Consider the following 19,926-nt stretch of genomic DNA (forward strand, 5'->3'; position numbering starts at 1 on the left):
TGGTAATAAAAATTGTAAAAATGTAAATACCCGCTAATTATAGAGAATTACTAAACAAATTGTGGTACATGAATATCACAGAATACTACCCTGTAAGAAACAATCAAAATGATAAATTCTGAGAATCATGTGAAGACTTATAAACTGTTAAAAAAGTGTTTTAAAAAATGCAGAACAATGACAACAAAACACAAAAGGACCACAACAATGTAAATGAAAAATACAACTTGATATTCTCTGCTACTAGTAGTGACTGTAATTCTTTAGCCTATTATATATTTCAACTACTCAGTTAAACCTGTATGTATTTGGTAGGAACATAGCTATCTATATGCCTCTACTCTACATTAATAAGTAATTAAAATGCTTCAAAGACTTTGAAAGACTTTGTTTCTTTATATTCCTAGAGCTTAGCAGTGTTTGGAATATAGTATAGACTTAAGAAATGCTAGTTAACTTTATTGACGATAATGACAACAACAACAAATTACTGACTGCAAAATTATATGGACTTGGACCCCCCCACCCCATAAAAAATATGGGAATATACTTTTGCATTCGGTTATCAACAAAAGTACAAACACTGAATATGACAGCATACTTTTTCTGATATATTGTTTAGTTTTACAGAATTTTGCTTTTAATGGATTGTCTAGAACATATAAGGGGAAAGATTATATATATAATCTAAGTAATGAAAAAAGACATCAACAAAACCATTTTCAAAAAAATAATTCCTTCATCTATGAATCATAAATTTTACATGTGCAACATCATAGAAGATGAAGATTTAATTAAATATAATTTGACACCCTACCCATTTCTTGTACCTTCATATTGTAAGATGATGCTACCTACATGAATTCTATTTACAATTATATTAGATGTAATCTTTTACATTCAGGTAGGTCTATATCCATTTAGACTTATTATACTATATGGAAGATGTTGTTCTAAACTTAGTTTTCACCTAAACTAGTCTTGTTTTACTACCACTTTTTAATCCAAAAGAAGATTCCTTCCTACAATATGGTCTTATGTTTAAAAAAAAAAAAAAAAAACCACCTTAGGCTACTACTTAGACTGTTTCTTGCATATTTAATCTGTTTGACTGATCTACTTTTCTGAATTTCTATCCAGTATCAAATAGTTTTATGACAATTTTCTAATACTGTTTCAGAACTAAAAATGCTATGTCCTTTACTGAAATCAATTCTATATTTTTTGTTCTTACCAATGAATTCTATCTCATATTATAATGCATGCCTGTAGTAATAAGAATACTATAAAGGGATACTTGTAAATGAATTTAGGCCACACTATCATAATTACATTATCACATGCCAACAATGAGAATAGACTCTCTCAATGTTTAAGAAATTGTTCCTTTTGTTTCTATCAAGTATAACTTTAATAAATATTGTAGAATGTTATGGGAGACAATCTCAGATATTAATGTACTTTGTAATTATAAAATGTAATCAAATATCTTTCAAAACTAAAGTTGGGATAAATTCTTAATAGCTTAAGAAAGAGAGATCATAAAAGAAAATAAGCAATGCTGACTACATAAAATTCAATAGCTTTTGCAGAAACAAAATCAACGAGGTACCGTAAATGAATCAATAGAATTAGAAAAATATTTGCAGAAATTTTTATCTATAAATGTATAATGTCCAAAATATATGAAACTGAGAAAAACATGACACCCATGAATAATCCTCAACTATTTCAACACTTTCAAAAACTTCACAAATCATAAATAATTAAAAAAATGAAAACAACTTTTGACTTTAAAGTTTCATCTCATACCCGATGAGTAATAAGACAACATGGGAAGCCTCCAAGACTTGAGGGTTATGAGAAGTCAGATACCCTTATGCTTTTGATAGAGCTCCGAAATGTTCAACTACTATGCATAATAAAATGATTATAAATTCAAATATACTGTGACACATTTAAAATTGGGCACATACATAAAGGAAGTCAAAGAGATGTAAAAGATCAATTTATAGCAAAATATTCATAAAATTAATTATGTTAACAAGAATATTTTTTTAAATGTGCCCATCAAGAGAAAATGACTGAACAAAACAAAATATAAGAATGCAAGGGAAAGTTAATCAAGAAATTATGAGGAATTTAAAAACTCATGGAAAAAAAAAAAAAAACCTGGGAGATAATACTCGCTTTCAATGAAAAAGGTAGGCAACCCCAAGATGCAGAATATGATGTATACTGTCACTTGAATTAACCATTATATCTTTTATCTTTATTTTACTTTGTCACAAGGGAGAAAATCAACCTGAAGGATAGAAAAGACTTTATAAACACAAGAGGAAGTAAGAAAATGTATTTTTAAAGGCAATTAGAAAATACAGTACTTTGCAGCGGTAAGCATGACTTTTAAATCACCACCTTCCCACAAATCAACATAGCAGTTAATGTTTATACAAGTCTATAGAACAAAATGTGATACAAATTAAATAACCAAAATATATCAAGTACAAACTATGTATCATATATGATATTAAAAGTCTTAGAATGTACTTATACCAGAGAAGTGAATTCTATACTTACCAGTTGTAATCAAACCATGAAGCATAACTTGGAATAATAATATGATTTGTCTGCTCTGTTACATTATCTTCACCTGGGTCAATTGATCGACTTTGATCACCTTTACTGGGATCCTCATCTTCCTAGTTAAAAGGAAAAATCAGGAATCAAAAATAATAGTGGTTATAGAAAAAGGTACTCCATCTATAACAAAAAACAAATCTGACAATGCACTTTCCTCCACACTTTAGCACAAAGTAATAAGGGAAAAATCTTAGTTATCCAATAGTCTAAGGTCACCAACTTGGATAAAATTAGAATCTATACTAACTTTCTGTTTTCCTAGTAAAACAAGATTTATATTTGAAAATCTATTTAGCAACACTTGCTACAGTAATAATCTCAAAAGAAAGGTGAATATGACAATGAAAATGGTACACTTATAGAATAAATAGACTTCATTTAAATGATCAATTCTAGGATAATAATAAAAAGGAAAGGAGTTTTTCCAAGTATGTTAGCACAGAAAAAATGGAAACATAATGTTAACAAAATAAATCATGTACTATGTTTTTTTTTTCTTTTATTTAATAGCCTTTTATTTACAGGTTATATGTATGGGTAACTTTAGAGCATTACAATTGCCAAACCTCTTGTTCCAATTTTTCACCTCTTACCCCCCCAACCCCCTCCCCCAGATGGCAGGATGACCAGTAGATGTTAAATATATTAAAATATAAATTAGATACACAATAAGTATACATGACCAAAACGTTATTTTGCTGTACAAAAAGAATCAGACTCTGAAATATTGATGTACTATGTTCTTAATGATACTTGCTAATGGTCACTTTATTATTATGTTGAAAACCATACTTGGTTTTGGGCTGAAAAAACACATACTGTTATTTTTCTTCAACTTGCACAACTTTTTCCTCCAAATGAATTGCATTATTTTGTTTAATTCTGTAAAGTAAACCTTTATTGTTCTTATTAGTATGGCAATAAATGAATAAATTTAAGAAGTTTTATTAATTCCAACATAAAACACCCACGTGAAATTCATAGTGCTCTTTCTTTTGTTATGTAACTACATTTATATCATCTGGGTTTTTGGTAGCTTGACTACTACCTAATTTTAATGGTTTTTTTTTTTTTTTTATCATATACTCAGATTTTTGGTGCTACAATGAAATACTGTTAAGACTCTTAAATTTTTCCATATTATTCTACTTTAATAAAAGTGATTAATGGCTTTATTAGTTTCCAAGTAGAGTCATTAGAACCTTGCAAATAATATCTCTTTTGATGATTTTTTACTCTTTGCTCTTACAATATAACCTATTCTAGTACTACACTAAATGACAGTGGAAAAGGAGCTATCTTTGCTGTCATTTATTAATTATTTGGGAATGCCAAAATTTATACAAGCTAAAAGAACAAACTTTGGAATTGCACATGAGCCCCCCAAAATTTATAAAAAACTTATTAAGCTTTTAGCATAAATTAATGATTAGAGGTTTTTTTTAATGCTACTACTGATATCATCAATCACTTACTTTACTACACCTTTAACTTGGTCATAGTGAATAATTTGAGGGTATATAACAAGAATTTTTTCTATTATTTTAAAACACTGCATCAACTATTCATTAATGATGTTAATCTATATCTCTCTATTACCGTTAGTGTTAATTATTAGAATGAGCAATAACCTCTGATGATGATTACTTAGTGCACAATAACTTTCAAAGGTTTTAGGCATTTTTAAAACTTTGGTAATTTAATTTTCATTTTAAATAATTCTTATTTCTAATCTTTTATAGTCCAATTTATATATTCTTTAATTTTCAAATGTTTTTCCTATGTTTATTTTGGATTTGTTCAAGTTTCTAATTTTGCAAACTTTGTTACCAGGTCATTATTTCTTTCTATTTTGCTAATTTTTAAAAGTTTCTTATTTCTAATGAAACTATTCATAATGCCATCAATCTCTATTAAAGGAAGAACACTATGCCAAGAAAAAAAGATAAAGAAATTCAATTCCTTCCTTAAAGAGATGAGGAAATAAAGGGGCAGAATATTAATCATGTTGACTAATATGACTGCTCTGTTGCTTAGTTTTAATTAACTGTTTTTCTTGGCTACAAAGAAAACTAGCAATTTGAAGGGAAGGGAGTGAGGGGGGAGAGAAAGATATCCCACAAGTAGATATATATGCAAAAATGGACATAAAACTACAAAATACCAATAATACAAAAATTTACAATTCAAAATATGTCTCAAAGGATATTGATACAAACGTCAATGTGAGAGGTTGAAAAGGTTATTTTACTATCAAATATCATGAATTAGGAAGAGAAAATTAATGAGTGGAATTAATGCAAAAAGTCTCGAATAGCCAATTACATGAATAATAAAATTAAAATTGCAAAGACAAAAGAAATGCTTCTTCATTCAAAATATAATCTGATTTATTTTTATTTGATGTATGATTTCAGTTGTGGAAATTTTACTTGATTCTTTAAAATTACTATATGATTAGTGTATGATTCAGTAAAAAGAATTTCATTTGTCTTATTATGAATGAATTATCTTTGGAGATATAACAAAAAAATCTTAATTTTGTAAAAAATCAGCAACTAAAAGACTATGATAATTATATATATTTATTGTAATACCATAATCATAATTATATAACTAAAATTTATATATATCAGACACTATATGGAGTTCTTTACAGTAATCTCATTAGATCTTCACAACCACCCTAGAAAGTTGGTAGCATTATTATACTCATTACAAATAAAGAAATCCTTGAAACAACAGGGATTGACTTGACCAAGCTGATATGGCTAATAAGTGTTAGAGGCCATATTGGAACTCATATCTTCCTGACTACAGACCTAAGCTTAGCTCTGTATGTACTATATACAACATCCAACAATCAACTTTTGGATTTCTGTGTATAATTCCTGAATAGTAACCATCAAACTAACAAATGAAAAGGCAATTTAGAGATGAGCTAACTTTTGATAATAACACACAAAGACAAACTTCAAATTAGTTTATTTACTCATTTAATAAATTAAAAATTCTACTGAACTCTGAAATTCATAGATTCTAAGTCACTATATTTTCTCATATAGCATTAAGAAATTAATCTGAAAACTGACAATGGAAGAAGACAATCCAAAGCAAAAACGAAAAAAAAAAAAAAAAATAGAAGTTCAGATAATACAGCATTTTCTCTAAAAAAAAAAAAAAAGTGTATTAATTTTTTTCACAAAAAATTTAAAGAAATATAGTACTTTCCATTTTGTTCTTGTAACCAATGTTTTAAAATAATTTGCACTCTGAAAATAAAAATAACAAATCTTATTTCCTAAGTAAAATAAATGTGTAGAGCAGTGTTCTGAGACCTAGCATCCACAAAACTCTAAAGGACTTTATGTACAGACTTCATGGGGTCCATAAACGTGAATAAAAAAGAAGTTATAACATTATTTTCACTAACTTTCAAATGAAATTTAACAGTTCAATTACTTACGAATGTAAGTAAGAAACATTATCCTAAGAAAGATTTCAAAGACTTCATCAGACTGCACCAAAGTATGAAACAAAAAGTTAGAAATCCTGGGGTAAAGAATATTAGAGAAAAAAAATATGACTACTAAGAAATGAAATACTTCACAATATTCTGAGCAAAGGACATAAGAGTTCAATAAAATTCTAAGCAAAAGGAGATTCAGTTTGTGTCTCTCAAATTTCTACTGTAACATCTGTGCATTTTTAATACCCTAGTTTTTTGAAATAATGAAGCAATCTAAAAACTTCAATTTGGGACCTTTTTTACACAAGTAAGTCTCATCAAGTACACAGGCCTCTTCAAACAGAGAAAGGGGTAAAATATGTTTTAAAAGGCAACAGAATATTACTTCTGACTCCAATATTTTAGCAAAAAACATTAATGTTACCTTTCCTCCTGCTGTCACTGCTTCTTCATCCTGCTCATCTGCAAGACCAAATCATGCAGTCAATTAATAATTATGAATGCTGTCTCTCTTCTAAGTTTTAAATTTTAAGTACATTTAAATGGATATGATTTTAATAATACATGCTTTCTGATCTAATGTGATAGAAAAAGGAGGAAAAAAGAAATTACTATCTCTATTAATTCATTTAATCAAACTTGAAGAAATAAGAAAAATAGAATGCATAGGTAATTGGAAGAGTTGAACAAAAGATGATTTAAACTCAATTACTAATTCAATTATTGCCTTAGCCAAGGCTAATAAGGTACATAAACCAACTGATTTTAAGATAACCATATCCCAAGTTCTACTAAAGCTCAATTAAATTTTCAATCCTTGCTGAAATGCAAAAAAGAGATAAAAGAATCCATATCAACCAGAAGACACAAAATATCACTAAGAAAAACTAGGGCCTTCTATAACCGGGATAAACAGGACCCAAATCGTAGATTTCTATATATATATATATATCTTTAAAGCATTTAAGTGATTTAAGTTAATGGTTTTGTAACAAAGATAACAAAAACTGACCATATGAAACTAGAGTAATAAAGGTAATCTCATTTAACAGTAAAAAGAATTTGGAACTCAAAACTTCTAAAGAAACTTCTTATAGGCATTATGAGAAATTAAAGTATTATTATAAGTATCTATATAAAACTAAAAACAATGGAAATATACAAGAATCTCCCCTAATTAGGAAAATGGAATATAGCAAGGATATCTGCTTTCCCCACTATTATTTGATACAGGTATAGATATGTTATAATAATAAAAATATCCATATTTGCTAAAAATGTCATAGTTTACTTAGACCTGGTGTGAATAAAGAAACTGAGAAAATTAACAGCTTCAGTAATTTTGCAGGCACATACATACTCTGAGCAATACTACTATTAGCCTGAAGATGTTTAAGGAAATTTTAAAAAAGAAATAGATGTACAAATATATTTATATCAATTCTTTCTGTAGTAGCAAAGAACTTGAAACTGAAGGGATGCTAATCAATTAGGGACTTGATGGAGTACTTTTGTTTTATAAGAAATGATTAACAGGATGTCTTCAGAAAAACCTGAAAAGATTTGATATGAACATCTGCCAAGTGAAGTGAGTAGAATCAGATTATCATTGTACATAGTAACAATATTCTATGATGATCAATTCTGAATGATTTAGCTATTTTTAGCAACACAATAATCCAAGACAATTCTGAAGGCCATGATGAAAACTGCTATCTACTTCCAGAGAAAGAACTTCTAAAATCTGAATGCAACAGCAAGCATACTTAAAAACAACAACTACTTTATTTCTCCTAGGTTTTTTTATTTGTACTCCCCCACCCACCCACCCACACCCATTATGGTTAATAGAGAAACAGGTTTCAAAACAGAAATATGTATAATCCATATCAAATTGCTTGCCTTCTCAAGGAAGGAGGAGGAGAAAGAAGGACAGAGAGAACTTGGAACTCAAAATTTAAAAACCAGATGTTAAAAATTATTTCTACATATAATTAGACAAAAGTAAAATGTGAAAAGTTTTCACAAAAGAATATTATAAGCTACAAAATAAAATATTAAAAATTAACTGCATTTCATGAATTTTTTAGGGATGCTTAGTGGAATTTTTCTGTTACATCTTCCAAAGATTTGTTAGTGAAATAAGAAAAAGTTAATGATTTTGTGATACACTCCTAAAGCCACTCATGAATACCAACCAACAAAACTACCAAATATTTTTGTAGTTTCTTTTAATGGGAAGAAAGTGAAGATGGAAGAAGGAAAGAGAGGAGATAAAGAGAGGAGGAGAAGGAAAGGGAGGGAGGAGGAAAGGGAAGTAAGGAAGGGGAAGACAAAAAAGGAGAAAATAGGAGAGGAAAAGGAACAATTAGAGAGCAAAAGGAGGGAAAAAAAAGTCAGTTAGTCATTAATATCTTTTTCTGATTTACTCAACAAGAAAATCTCTCCAAGGTCAATAGATTCTCTGGTAAAAACTTTTCACTAAAATTTGATCTTAAATTACCGTAAATAAACCAAAGGAACAAAGCTCATCACTATCTGCTAATATTTGATTTAATAGAGAGTCCAATATGATAGACACCACTGCATATGAGAAAAATCTGAGAGGAAAAGCACATCAGCTATCGGGAAGAACTATCATGTGTTAGAAGGAATCAACTTGTTCAGTGGTATATAAGATGAGAAAATTACAAATGATGAATGGAACAAAAACATAGGTTTTGTCATTGTGAAGATTAAAGTCTTATCTATAATACAGTACATTATTTCACATACCAGTGAAATTCACAAGTTTCTATAAAACTTTACCCCTCCTTGAGAGAGAAAATCACTTAAGGGTGAAATACTTTCAGCTTGTGATGTGAATTTATTATTTCAAAAAAACTCGATTTGGATTTTGTGTTTTTCAGAAATGATAGCTACAACTGGGTTTTATTTATCAAAAGCCATTTAACAGTTCAAAGAAAGTCTCTGAGCAATAGCAGATACTTTAATTGACTTTGAAATCAAAGAAATATGTAATAGCCAGCATTTATATAATGCTTTAAAATTTGAAAAGCAATTTTCAGATATTCTCTTTCTGATCCTCACAACAAACCTGTGAGGTAAGGAGCTATTATTCTTTCTATTTCATAACTGAGGAAAACAAAATTGGGGATAACTTAAGTGACTAGCCCACAATCACATAGCTTTTAAGTCTGCTTGCCTAGATTTTAACTCGGGTCTTCCTGAAGCCAGACACAGCGTTCTATTCTCAGCACCACCTAGCTGCCTATTTACCAAAAGGGCATTTTACAATGCATTCCATTGAGATCATAGAAGAACATAACAAGTATGTGAATTGTGTTTTTCCGTTTTTGTTTTTACCTAGATCTGCTACTGTTCCTCCTTTAACTGGTGTATTTTCACTGTCTTTCTTTGGATTCACTATAAGACAAAAAGAAACATGATAATAATAAATTACTATGTATTTATTCAAACATATAAATGTTGTCTTGCCTAACAGTACTTAGAAATCTCAAGGACAAAAAATTTCTTTTTTTGGGGGGGGGAGATCCCATTTCTGACACTGTTGAAGGCAAATAATTTGCTGAGAAACTAATTTTCTATTTATCTCAGTATCTTTGATCATGTTAAATTATTATTTCAATTTGCAGGAGAATAATCAGCCTTTATTATCCTTCTACTTTCAACATATATAACATGAAATTACTTCACAGACTATATTTTGAATAAGCTATATAGTAGATCATTATTATAGGTTAGTCAATGCAACCTAATAAAGCTCCAACATTTCCTAATGTTAACTACAAGCACATTTAAAATTTTAGTTTCTAATTCCTTAAAAGGAATGAAAATTTTCAATATAAAAATAGACAAATGTTGTACAACTCTGTTCCTGAAAGCTTCCATTCAAAAAACAAAACATGATGTCTCTAAACTACATGAAGCAGACAGCTAAACTATATGTCATTTCCCTTTCTGTAGAAGTAGGGATTGAGGTTTTAATTTTTTCTCTTACCGCTACCTCAAAAGACCTAATTTAATAAAGTGCCTTAAAGAAAAAAGAGCCTTTTACATTCAGAATTTTTATCAGTTCTAAAAGGAGATTGTTGGAACTATGTATTTCAAAAAATATCACTATTAAACCTTGCAGAAACATTAAAGACTTCATAGTATATTACAATGAAATAGAGGACAGAGATGACTTAGAAATTATTTCTGTTAATGAGAAAATTAAAGTTAAAGGAATAAATACCATTTTTAGGAAGTACCACTTCCTCTATGTTAGGTACAGGTGTTGGATCTTCCATATCCTTAGTGAGATCTTCTTGTTCATCCTCTTCTTTCTGACCTCGCCTTTTCCCATAGAGACTAGTTTGTCTAAAACAGATTAGATGCAAAAATGACTAAATATATTTCTATTTATACGAAATGGCTTTTAGTGCTATGTCTGAATTAGAAATAACAATGATTCATATAAAATATCTCTTAAAGATCAGTCCATCAAGCAGCAAACCTAGAGAAGAACATCCAAGATGTTACTGTGCAAGTGTCTGGACTTCCAGATACTGTACCTAAATAGACGCCTATAGCAGTGTTATCAAATAAACACTATCTTCTCTGACCTGAATCCACACTGACACACAAATGCATATATGATATTTCTAAAATTATGTTGATCTTCCTCCCCCTTTACTAAAAAGCTGTGTCCACTATGAATGTGCAACGTTGTGAGCAAAGCCTGAACATTAGATCGTTTTGATGAATAGTCTTTTTATTCTTTTTTTAAAATGTTGTTAGAAGAAATGGCTTGCGAGGCAGGACAGGGAGATATACTTGGAAATGAATATGATGTGGGGATAGTTTATTTTTTTAAAGGAATAAAATAAAAATTGGCTTACTACATTTTCAATACTTATAGTTATCATTACAAGTAAAAAATGCATAGTAGAAACATTTAGAATTAGACTCTGACAGCAGATACCAATTCTTTTTGTTCAATAAATATTTTTAGGGACAAGGCATCTAGTATTCCATGTTGTAGCTGTTCAGTCATATTTCTAATTTAAAGTCCTTCAATCACATCAAAATGATAAATGCCAAATGAGTGGGACAGAAAATACATGATATGAAGGTCAAGGAACAGGAAGATCACCTTGGGCTGTGGCGGTCAAGGAAGGCCTCATGAAGAAGGCAGGATTTGACCAGTGCCTATGAGAAACAGGGTGGTGGGTTAGCAAGAGTACTGGAATATACATTAGCAGACCTGGATTCTGGATTTAACTCTGCCACAAGCTAGCTAGGTGACCCTGGACAATTTACTTCTCTCTGGGATTCTGTCTCCTTTAGCTGTCAAATGAGGAATTAGATGACATCATTTTTAAGGATCTTTTCTAGCTGTAAAACTATGATTCTATTCAAGAAGTGTGATGAAAGCAAAGTCCTCCAGGGAGGGCACTTCTGGAGACATTAACCGGGTAGTTTGGTTACATTGGAAAGCCTCCATAGGTGAATGAACAAATATAAAGGTAAAAATAAGGTTCTGATCACTCAGTTATTATTAGCATTTTTCAAAAGGAATCAAATTTTTCAAGTATCCTGTTTTTGCTAATGATAAACAGAAAAACACTGGAAAACATATCACATGATAAAGATTTTGCATTAAGTAATACTTTAATAATACAAAGATAGAATTCAAAATCACAGACTTTCTTCTTTCTTAGGTATGACTTCTCAACTATATGACCAGAGGATAGAATCAATCATATGAATCATGAGTAGTCATATTCTATCTGTAATAAATTTAGTTATACAGCCTATTTTAAGGTAGTTTTTTAAAACTGTTTTTAAGGATACAAACCAAATGAATTCCGAACCCAAAATACCAAGTGCTTTTAATACTCTCTAGCAAAATTCTAAAAATAGCTAAAGAAATTTGATAATCCTTTTGAATTTATCATAATGTGATTTTACCTGCCCACCAATTCTTACCCTTTCTTTCCAGTCTTTTTCCTTGATTCAACAGGAGTAGGAGGTGGAGGAGAAGGCGAATGTTTTCTCTTTCTTGTACTTGCTGATGCCTTCCTATCTCGTCTCTCAGGACTACGGACTGGCTAAAAGGAATAAAAAGAAATTATAAAGTCAATCGGTAGGAGAAACATTTGGGCAAAGAGTTGTTGAATTCTGTGGAGAAAAAAATCTGTTTATATCTAAATTTCTACTACTTGTAAGCTGTGGCCATCCAAATAATGCTAATTATAATGAAGCTGTATTATGAAATACAATAAATTTGGAAGGAAAAAACAATGAAGAATTATAGAGCTATCTCTGGAGTGAGTTAAGTAATTAGAGAATGTGGGAAGAAACACACATTGAATAAGCAACACTTAATGAAAAATGAATGTTAAACACCAATTATGTTTTTTAAAAAGCAAATATGGAGTATAACAAACTTTTCATGAAGGAAAATAATGGATACTAATTGCCATCTTTTAAGATAATAGCATGCCTCTGGATTAGAAATGTCAAAGGAAATTTTCAAAAAACACAAAAGCAAGCATTCATTCAGGGAGTATGAAATGGATACATGAAGCAGGTATTCTAGCATAACTCCTGTCATGAAACCAGCCCTACTTTCCCACAATGTTACACTTTCAGTCATCAGATACTTTTAAATATGGATACATTATTAGTCACTTATATGACACATTATATTATCAAAAAAATATTAGAATACAGGAAAGGAATGTCTGTTGATTGCCAAACAGTTATAGTTAAAAACAGAAATTTGACTGCAGATTCTAGAATACTAAGACTACACTTAAGACTGCTAGACCTGGTTTATGTTTTTCTACACTATACTATTAGTATGACAACTCTAACTTTTTCTGAGGCAGAACATTTTAAAATTACCTTAGATCTAATAAACCAACACATTTAATCTAAAAGTTCAAACATCAACAAACAGATTTACCAAAGATAAGGCCATGTTATATACAATGTCCTAAATATCAAGAGCAAAAGAAAGCAAGGAATCCTTAAAGGTACCTCTTCATTCTTTGTTGAAATGCGCTGACGAAAACTAACTGGTTTCTTGTTTTCATCCACCTCATAATCTTCTTCATTCATCCATTCATTAAAGATATCAGTGTCTAAAATCCATTTTGCATGAACCTAAAAAATAAATCCCAAAGTTGTCATCTACACAAATAATAAATAGATCAAATTTATCTTTCTACTGTGCTGGAAAAATCAACATAGGTAGAGACCTCTAGAGTTTCATCAAGGAAATATATTAAATATTGGGAAAAGTTAAGAAGACTGGGAATCAAAAAACAAAGTCAGGCTTATAACTTGAAAAAGTCCTTTTCCTTCTAAATGCCATAAGAAGTCTTTTTTATTATCAAAGTTTTAATAAAAGAAAAGTGTCTAAGAAAAATTATAAATCTAGGTAACGGAGAACATTAGGTATAAATGAAAGAGAAAAGTAACAAGGAAAAAATAGGTGAAAATGAACTAAAAAACAACCAACAGAAAGAGTGGCAAAGAAGCAATACATATTATAAAAATGTCTGCCAGTGAGATACTTGGTGTAGGGGATAGAACACCAACCCTCAAGTCAGGAGGACCCAAATTCAAATCTGGTCTCAGTCACTTAACACATCTTAGCTGTGTGACTATGGGCAAGTCACTTAACCCCAATTGCCTGGGGGATGGGGGGGGGGAGATGGGGGGAGAGAAAGAATATTTCATTTAAGACCCACTCACTTTCCACGGTTTTTCTGGAATGGGAGGATCTTCAATTTCAGCATCAACATCACTAGCATGAACCCAAGTATCGTAGCTAAAGGAAAATTAGAGAGAAAAATTATTCAACATGTCTATATATTTAAAAAGTCACAATATTCTTAATGAAATAGAAAATCATACCACTAGAAAACTGTAGCACTAACTATCTTAATTACATCAGATTTGTTAAATGCTATTAATAGTATCTTTTTTTTAAGAATATATGAAAAAAAAAACTGGTTTTGCAAAAACTTCAGAAAACATTTTTGAGTAACACGCATTACCTGTCTGGGTAAAATCCCCAATGTACTAGCACCTGCTTGTCTTTTTTCATCACAGGTCTCAACCAGTCTTCTGAAATAAAGATAGAAAAAAAAAAACGTTCAATTTAAATTAGGAAAAATTAATAGCCTTAATTATGCTTTAATTCAGAGTTGCGATTTTAAAATTATAAGAAGATCTCTACTGCATTACTGCGCTGACAAAATTACTTTTTTTTCTTTCAAGATTTTTTGTTGGCAGTTGTTTGCCACTAGATGGAGATGGTTAGTAATGTTATAGTAAATCCTACTTTTAACTTTGCAGATCTATAAAACTAGAATAACGTTTTGCTAAAAGTTTCTTTTGAGTGACTGTGTCTTTTAAGCTGATAATGGACAGTGTTGTATTTATGTATTCTTTGTTGAATGTTTTCTACCCATTGAGAAATTTATTTCTTCATGCAGCACCTATTGGGAGAGCACTAATATGAATTCAAAAGAAAAAAACAAAGAATAAAGAATTATAACATTATAAAATAGAAAAGAAAGATGAAGGAACAGCTACATATATATATATATATATATATATATAAATAAAAATAAGAGTGATATATAGGGAAACTTCATTCTGACTACTCAAACTCATCTTTGCAGTACCCATTCCCTTCTCTTCCCACTTCAAAGTTTCTCTTTAAAAACAAAACCTAATTTTATTACACTAATAGCCCTAGGAGGAAAAAAAGATACCCATACACAAAGAGAATTTTCATTCATTTCTTTTAAAGAAATGCCAGTAGCCATGTACTTAATGCTAGTCTGATTTCATGACCTTTTGTAAGCCATGAAGGAAAAGATAAGTCAATAATTTAAAAATAAGACCAATGTTAACTTATTATTCCTAAATTCAATTATTTGTCAAATAAAATCAATTACATTATTTTAAGGACTGAATATAATTACAAATTTAAGTGGATAATTTTTAAAATATATGCTTTATCAGACTGGCCTGTCTGGATTTTTTTCCCTTAGCTTCCTTTAGTTCATATTATTATCTCTCTGAACAGTTTTCATGAATAAAATGTTTTATTAGGTAGAAAACATTCCCCCCCAAAATTTAGATCTAAGTATAGGCAATGTCTGGACCGAGAAATCATTTGTTAAGGTAACTGCAGACTAGGTACAACAACTTCCCACTGCTTCAGCTGACAATGAGTTGAGATGACAATTTTATATGGCCATCGAATGATATGATAAATATCCAAATAGCCCTTGCCCCTGCCCCCCAAAAAAGTTCCTCACCCCAATCTAAATATACCACTATTCACATCAGATTAAAAGACAGGCTCACTCAAACGAATCTTACAATCTAGCAATAAAAGATAGATCAACAAAGTTATACATACAACAAAGAGTATGCAGTATTTTAACACATAACTAACCATAATCTCCATCTAGTGGCAAATAACAGCTACCAAAAAAAACTTTTGAAAAGAAAAATAAAAAATTTATCAGCACGTCTCCCTATGCAAAAATCTGACCAAAATGCCGCAAAAATCACTAAGATAATTATTACAAGAAAAGTCATCCCTCCTCATGACTTTCCTCATTTACTCATAAGTGGTACCCAGTCTTTTATAGCTTAGCAATAAGAAATCAACTTTCTGCTTATATGTTGTCATACATAAATAACTACTACTTTTAGATGACTCAAATACAAAAAAGAATAGAATTCATTTTAAACAAATATTCCATTCCTCTTTACATTTATCATTTCCCTTTCTTCTGAAATCATAAAACAGTATAGTATTCCTTAACTATTTAAACTGAACAATAGGATGTTATTTCAATATTCCCAGTTTTAATAAATATTGCTGTGTTTTTTGTCACTTATTTCACAAAGTTTGAATGATTTTCTCATTCAGGAAATCAAATTCCTATTGTTCCCCTAAACTTGTTAATAACTAAATTGGTAATCCTACTAATTCAACCAATACTTGTTAAGGGGGATAATTAAATTGGTAATTCTTCTAATTCAATAAATAAATACTTGTTAAAAAGGTATTATTAAAAGGTAGAAGAAGAAAACTATGGTGAATAGTTAGAACTCTTCATCAGACATTACTTTCTAAATTTATATTCCTGCACAAGTATATAAAGTATGTCACATTTGAAGAAGATAAGACGATTTATACTTTAGCATATTTAACATGTATTGGTCAATCTGGGGGAGGGGATGGGGAAAAGGAGGGGAAAAATTTGAACAAAAGTTTGGCAATTGTCAATGCTATAAAATTACCCATGCATAAAACTTATAAATAAAATGCTATTAAAAAAAAAATGCTGAAAATCACAAGGTTACACCTTTCATTTGTCAGGTGCAGAACTAAAAGATCAAATGTTGCATATAAATAATGTTTTGCCTGCTTTTGACGAAGTTTTTTTGTTTGTGTTAAATCTTTGGCACAGGGTGAGTGGAGGTTGTTTCTGGAAACAAAGATAAAATGTAAAAACAAAAAGTAAAAAAGCATAACTGAAACTTTGAAATATGTTAACAGGTTAGATGGTAGCAAAATGGAAGACTAGAATCCAACAAATACAATATATGAAGTATCACTTTATTCTTAGTTTCCGTTTTCAGAATATTCTGTACCATTGAGACAAGGCTTTCCAAAGAACAAAGAATCTTGGTTTTTTTTTAAGGATTATTATTTAGCAGGAGATTTGGTTTTGCAATATTTTCTGTATGAAGTATCATAATAATACACAAATATTGACTTACCATCCTCCAGTGAGGTAGGAATAGGATAAATGTGATGAGAGGCTTTTGATTTTTCATCAGTGAATGTTCCCTGGAAGAAAAATGTACAAGAAGAATTATAAGACACATGGAAGATAATTTTTTTTTTTTTTTTAACCAGATGCTAAATATCAAGAGTAATGGCAATAAAGAAAGAAAAAAACAAACTATTAATTAACAGCATACTAAATATATGGTAATATTTCTTTAGTCAGAAAAGGGAAAATACCCTAAACTAATCTATTTATTTAGTGCTATACCAATCAGACTTCCAAGAAAATATTTTAATGATCTAGAAAAAATAACAAAATTCATATGGAATAATAAAAGGTCAAGAGAATCTCAAAAGAATTAATGAAAAAAAAATCAAATGAAGGTGGCCTAGCTGTACCTGATCTAAAACTATATTATAAAGCAGCAGTCACCAAAACCATTTGGTATTGGCTAAGAAATAGATTAGTTGATCAGTGGAACAGGTTAGGTTCACAAGACAGAATAGTCAATTATAGCAATTTAGTGTTTGACAAACCCAAAGATCCTAACTTTTGGGATAAGAATTCATTATTTGACAAAAACTGTTGGGATAACTGGAAATTAGTAGGGCAGAAATTAGGCATGGACGCACACTTAACACCGTATACCAAGATAAGATCAAAATGGGTCCATGATTTAGACATAAAGAACGAGATTATAAACAAATTGGAGGATAGTTTATCTCTCAGACTTGTGGAGGAGGAAGAAATTTGTGACTAAAGATTAACTAGAAACCATTATTGATCACAAAATAGAAAATTTTGATTATATCAAATTAAAAAGCTTCTGTACAAACAAAACTAATGTAAACAAGATTAGAAAGGAAGCAACAAACTGGGAAAACATCTTCACAGTTAAAGGTTCTGATAAAGGCCTCATTTCCAAAATATATAGAGAACTGACTCTAATTTATAAGAAACCAAGCCATTCTCCAATTGATAAATGGTCAAAGGATATGAACAGACAATTTTCAGACGAAGAAATTGAAATCATTACCACTCATATGAAAGAGTGTTCCAAATCATTATTAATCAGAGAAATGCAAATTAAGACAACTCTGAGATACCACTACACACCTGTCAGATTGGCTAAGATGACAGGAAAAAATAATGATGATTGTTGGAGGGGATGCGGGAAAACTGGGACTCTGATACATTGTTGGTGGAGCTGTGAACGAATCCAACCATTCTGGAGAGCAATCTGGAATTATGCCCCAAAAGTTATCAAACTGTGCATACCCTTTCATCCAGCAGTGTTTCTACTGGGCTTATACCCCAAGGAGATACTAAAGAAGGGAAAGGGACCTGTATGTGCCAAAATGTTTGTGGCAGCCCTCTTTGTAGTGGCTAGAAGCTGGAAACCGAGTGGATGCCCATCAATTGGAGAATGGTTGGGTAAATTGTGGTATATGAATGTTATGGAATATTATTGTTCTGTAAGAAATGACCAGCAGGATGAATACAGAGAGGCTTGGAGAGAATTACATGAACTGATGCTAAGTGAAATGAGCAGAACCAAGAGATCATTATATACATCAACACCGATACTGTATGAAGATGTAATCTGATGGAAGTGGATTTCTTTGACAAAGAGACCTAATTCAGTTTCAATTGATCAATGATGGACAGAAGCAGCTACACCCAAAGAAAAAAACATAGGGAAATGAATGTAAACTGTTTGCATTTTTGTTTTTCTTCCCGGGTTATTTTTACCTTCTGAATCCAATTCTTCCTGTGCAACAAGAAAACTGTTTGGTTCTGCACACATACATTGTATCTAGGATATACTAGGACATATTCAACATATATAGGACTGCTTGCCATCTAGGGGAGGAGGTGGAGGGTGGGAGGTAAAAATCAGAACAGAAGCGAGTGCAAGGGATAATGTTGTAAAAAAAATTACCCTGGCATGGATTCTGTCAATAAAAAGTTACTATAATAAAAAAAAAAAGAAAAGGGAAAATAAACTTTCTATGTTTAAAAAAATACTGTTGGATGGTGTTTACCAAAATGAGAAAAAAATAAGCCTAAATTGAGAATAAACAGACAATTTGAGCATTTAATATTTTAAACAGAAACTAAGGGAAGTCTCGAATAAAAAAAAACCAACAATGGAGTCAGGAAATCAGGGAGTAAAAGAAATAGATTTTTCCAAGTTAGAGAAGAAAAATATTATCTAGCTTTCACAAAGGTTACAGTCAATGTATATTTTTTGGTATAAAGGAGAAAACAATTTACCTATTATCACAGGGTTTGGGCTCATGCTAGTTACTAGGTGTATGGATCTAACTGTCTCTTTGATCCTCATCCAGAAGATAAGGAAGCTAAACTAAATTAATCTCTCATAATTATTTCAAGTCTATGCTCCTGGCCAAGACCTGAAAGGATGACTGAGGAATGGCCAAGCAATAGAAAGGATTATTATGAAGGAATGGAAAGGAATAATGAAGTTCTAATATGGAGATTTCAGAGAAATATGGAAATTTGTATAATTTAACATAAGAAGTAATCAAACCAAAAGAAAATTTTACATGGCAATCAAAATAATAAAGAGGAATTCTTAATTTAAACCCTATGCACAAATTTCGGGGGGGGGGGGTCCTAAACTTTTTCTCCATCTATACATCAATGACAATTTCTAAATAAATGGTTTCCTTTGTAATCTTATGTATTTTATTTAATGCATTTAAAAAACATTATTCCAAGATTGGGTCCATGAGACATTCCTATCAAAGTGGCCTATGACACAAAAAAGTTTAAAAACTCTATACAAAGGACAACTATTAGTGAAAGATTTCTAAACAGTAAAATACAATGACCAATTAGGAGATCAGAAGACTAATAGGAAGTAGAAAAAAATACACAGTAAAACATTTATTTTCAGCCATGGGCAATGTGTTGTCAATATGTCGATTTATTTTGCTTCATTATACT

At 30.4% G+C, this 19,926-nt stretch overlaps 1 protein-coding gene across 2 annotated transcripts in view; it reads right to left on the reverse strand.

Moving 5' to 3' along the window:
* SMARCC1 (SWI/SNF related, matrix associated, actin dependent regulator of chromatin subfamily c member 1) overlaps positions 1-19,926 on the reverse strand; it is a 158,527-nt gene that overhangs the window by 89,789 nt on the left and 48,812 nt on the right. For both annotated transcript variants that reach the window (XM_031960825.1, XM_031960832.1), the window contains exons 6-14: positions 16,943-17,012; positions 14,188-14,257; positions 13,883-13,958; positions 13,163-13,288; positions 12,107-12,228; positions 10,371-10,495; positions 9,479-9,538; positions 6,537-6,574; positions 2,581-2,702 (exon numbers count right to left, since the gene is read on the reverse strand). In XM_031960825.1, coding sequence (XP_031816685.1) covers positions 2,581-2,702; positions 6,537-6,574; positions 9,479-9,538; positions 10,371-10,495; positions 12,107-12,228; positions 13,163-13,288; positions 13,883-13,958; positions 14,188-14,257; positions 16,943-17,012 — 809 coding nt within the window. The remainder of the gene's footprint in view (positions 1-2,580; positions 2,703-6,536; positions 6,575-9,478; positions 9,539-10,370; positions 10,496-12,106; positions 12,229-13,162; positions 13,289-13,882; positions 13,959-14,187; positions 14,258-16,942; positions 17,013-19,926) is intronic.

The sequence above is a fragment of the Sarcophilus harrisii genome, chromosome 1 (assembly GCF_902635505.1).
Source record: "Sarcophilus harrisii chromosome 1, mSarHar1.11, whole genome shotgun sequence".
NCBI classification, from domain to species: domain Eukaryota; kingdom Metazoa; phylum Chordata; class Mammalia; order Dasyuromorphia; family Dasyuridae; genus Sarcophilus; species Sarcophilus harrisii.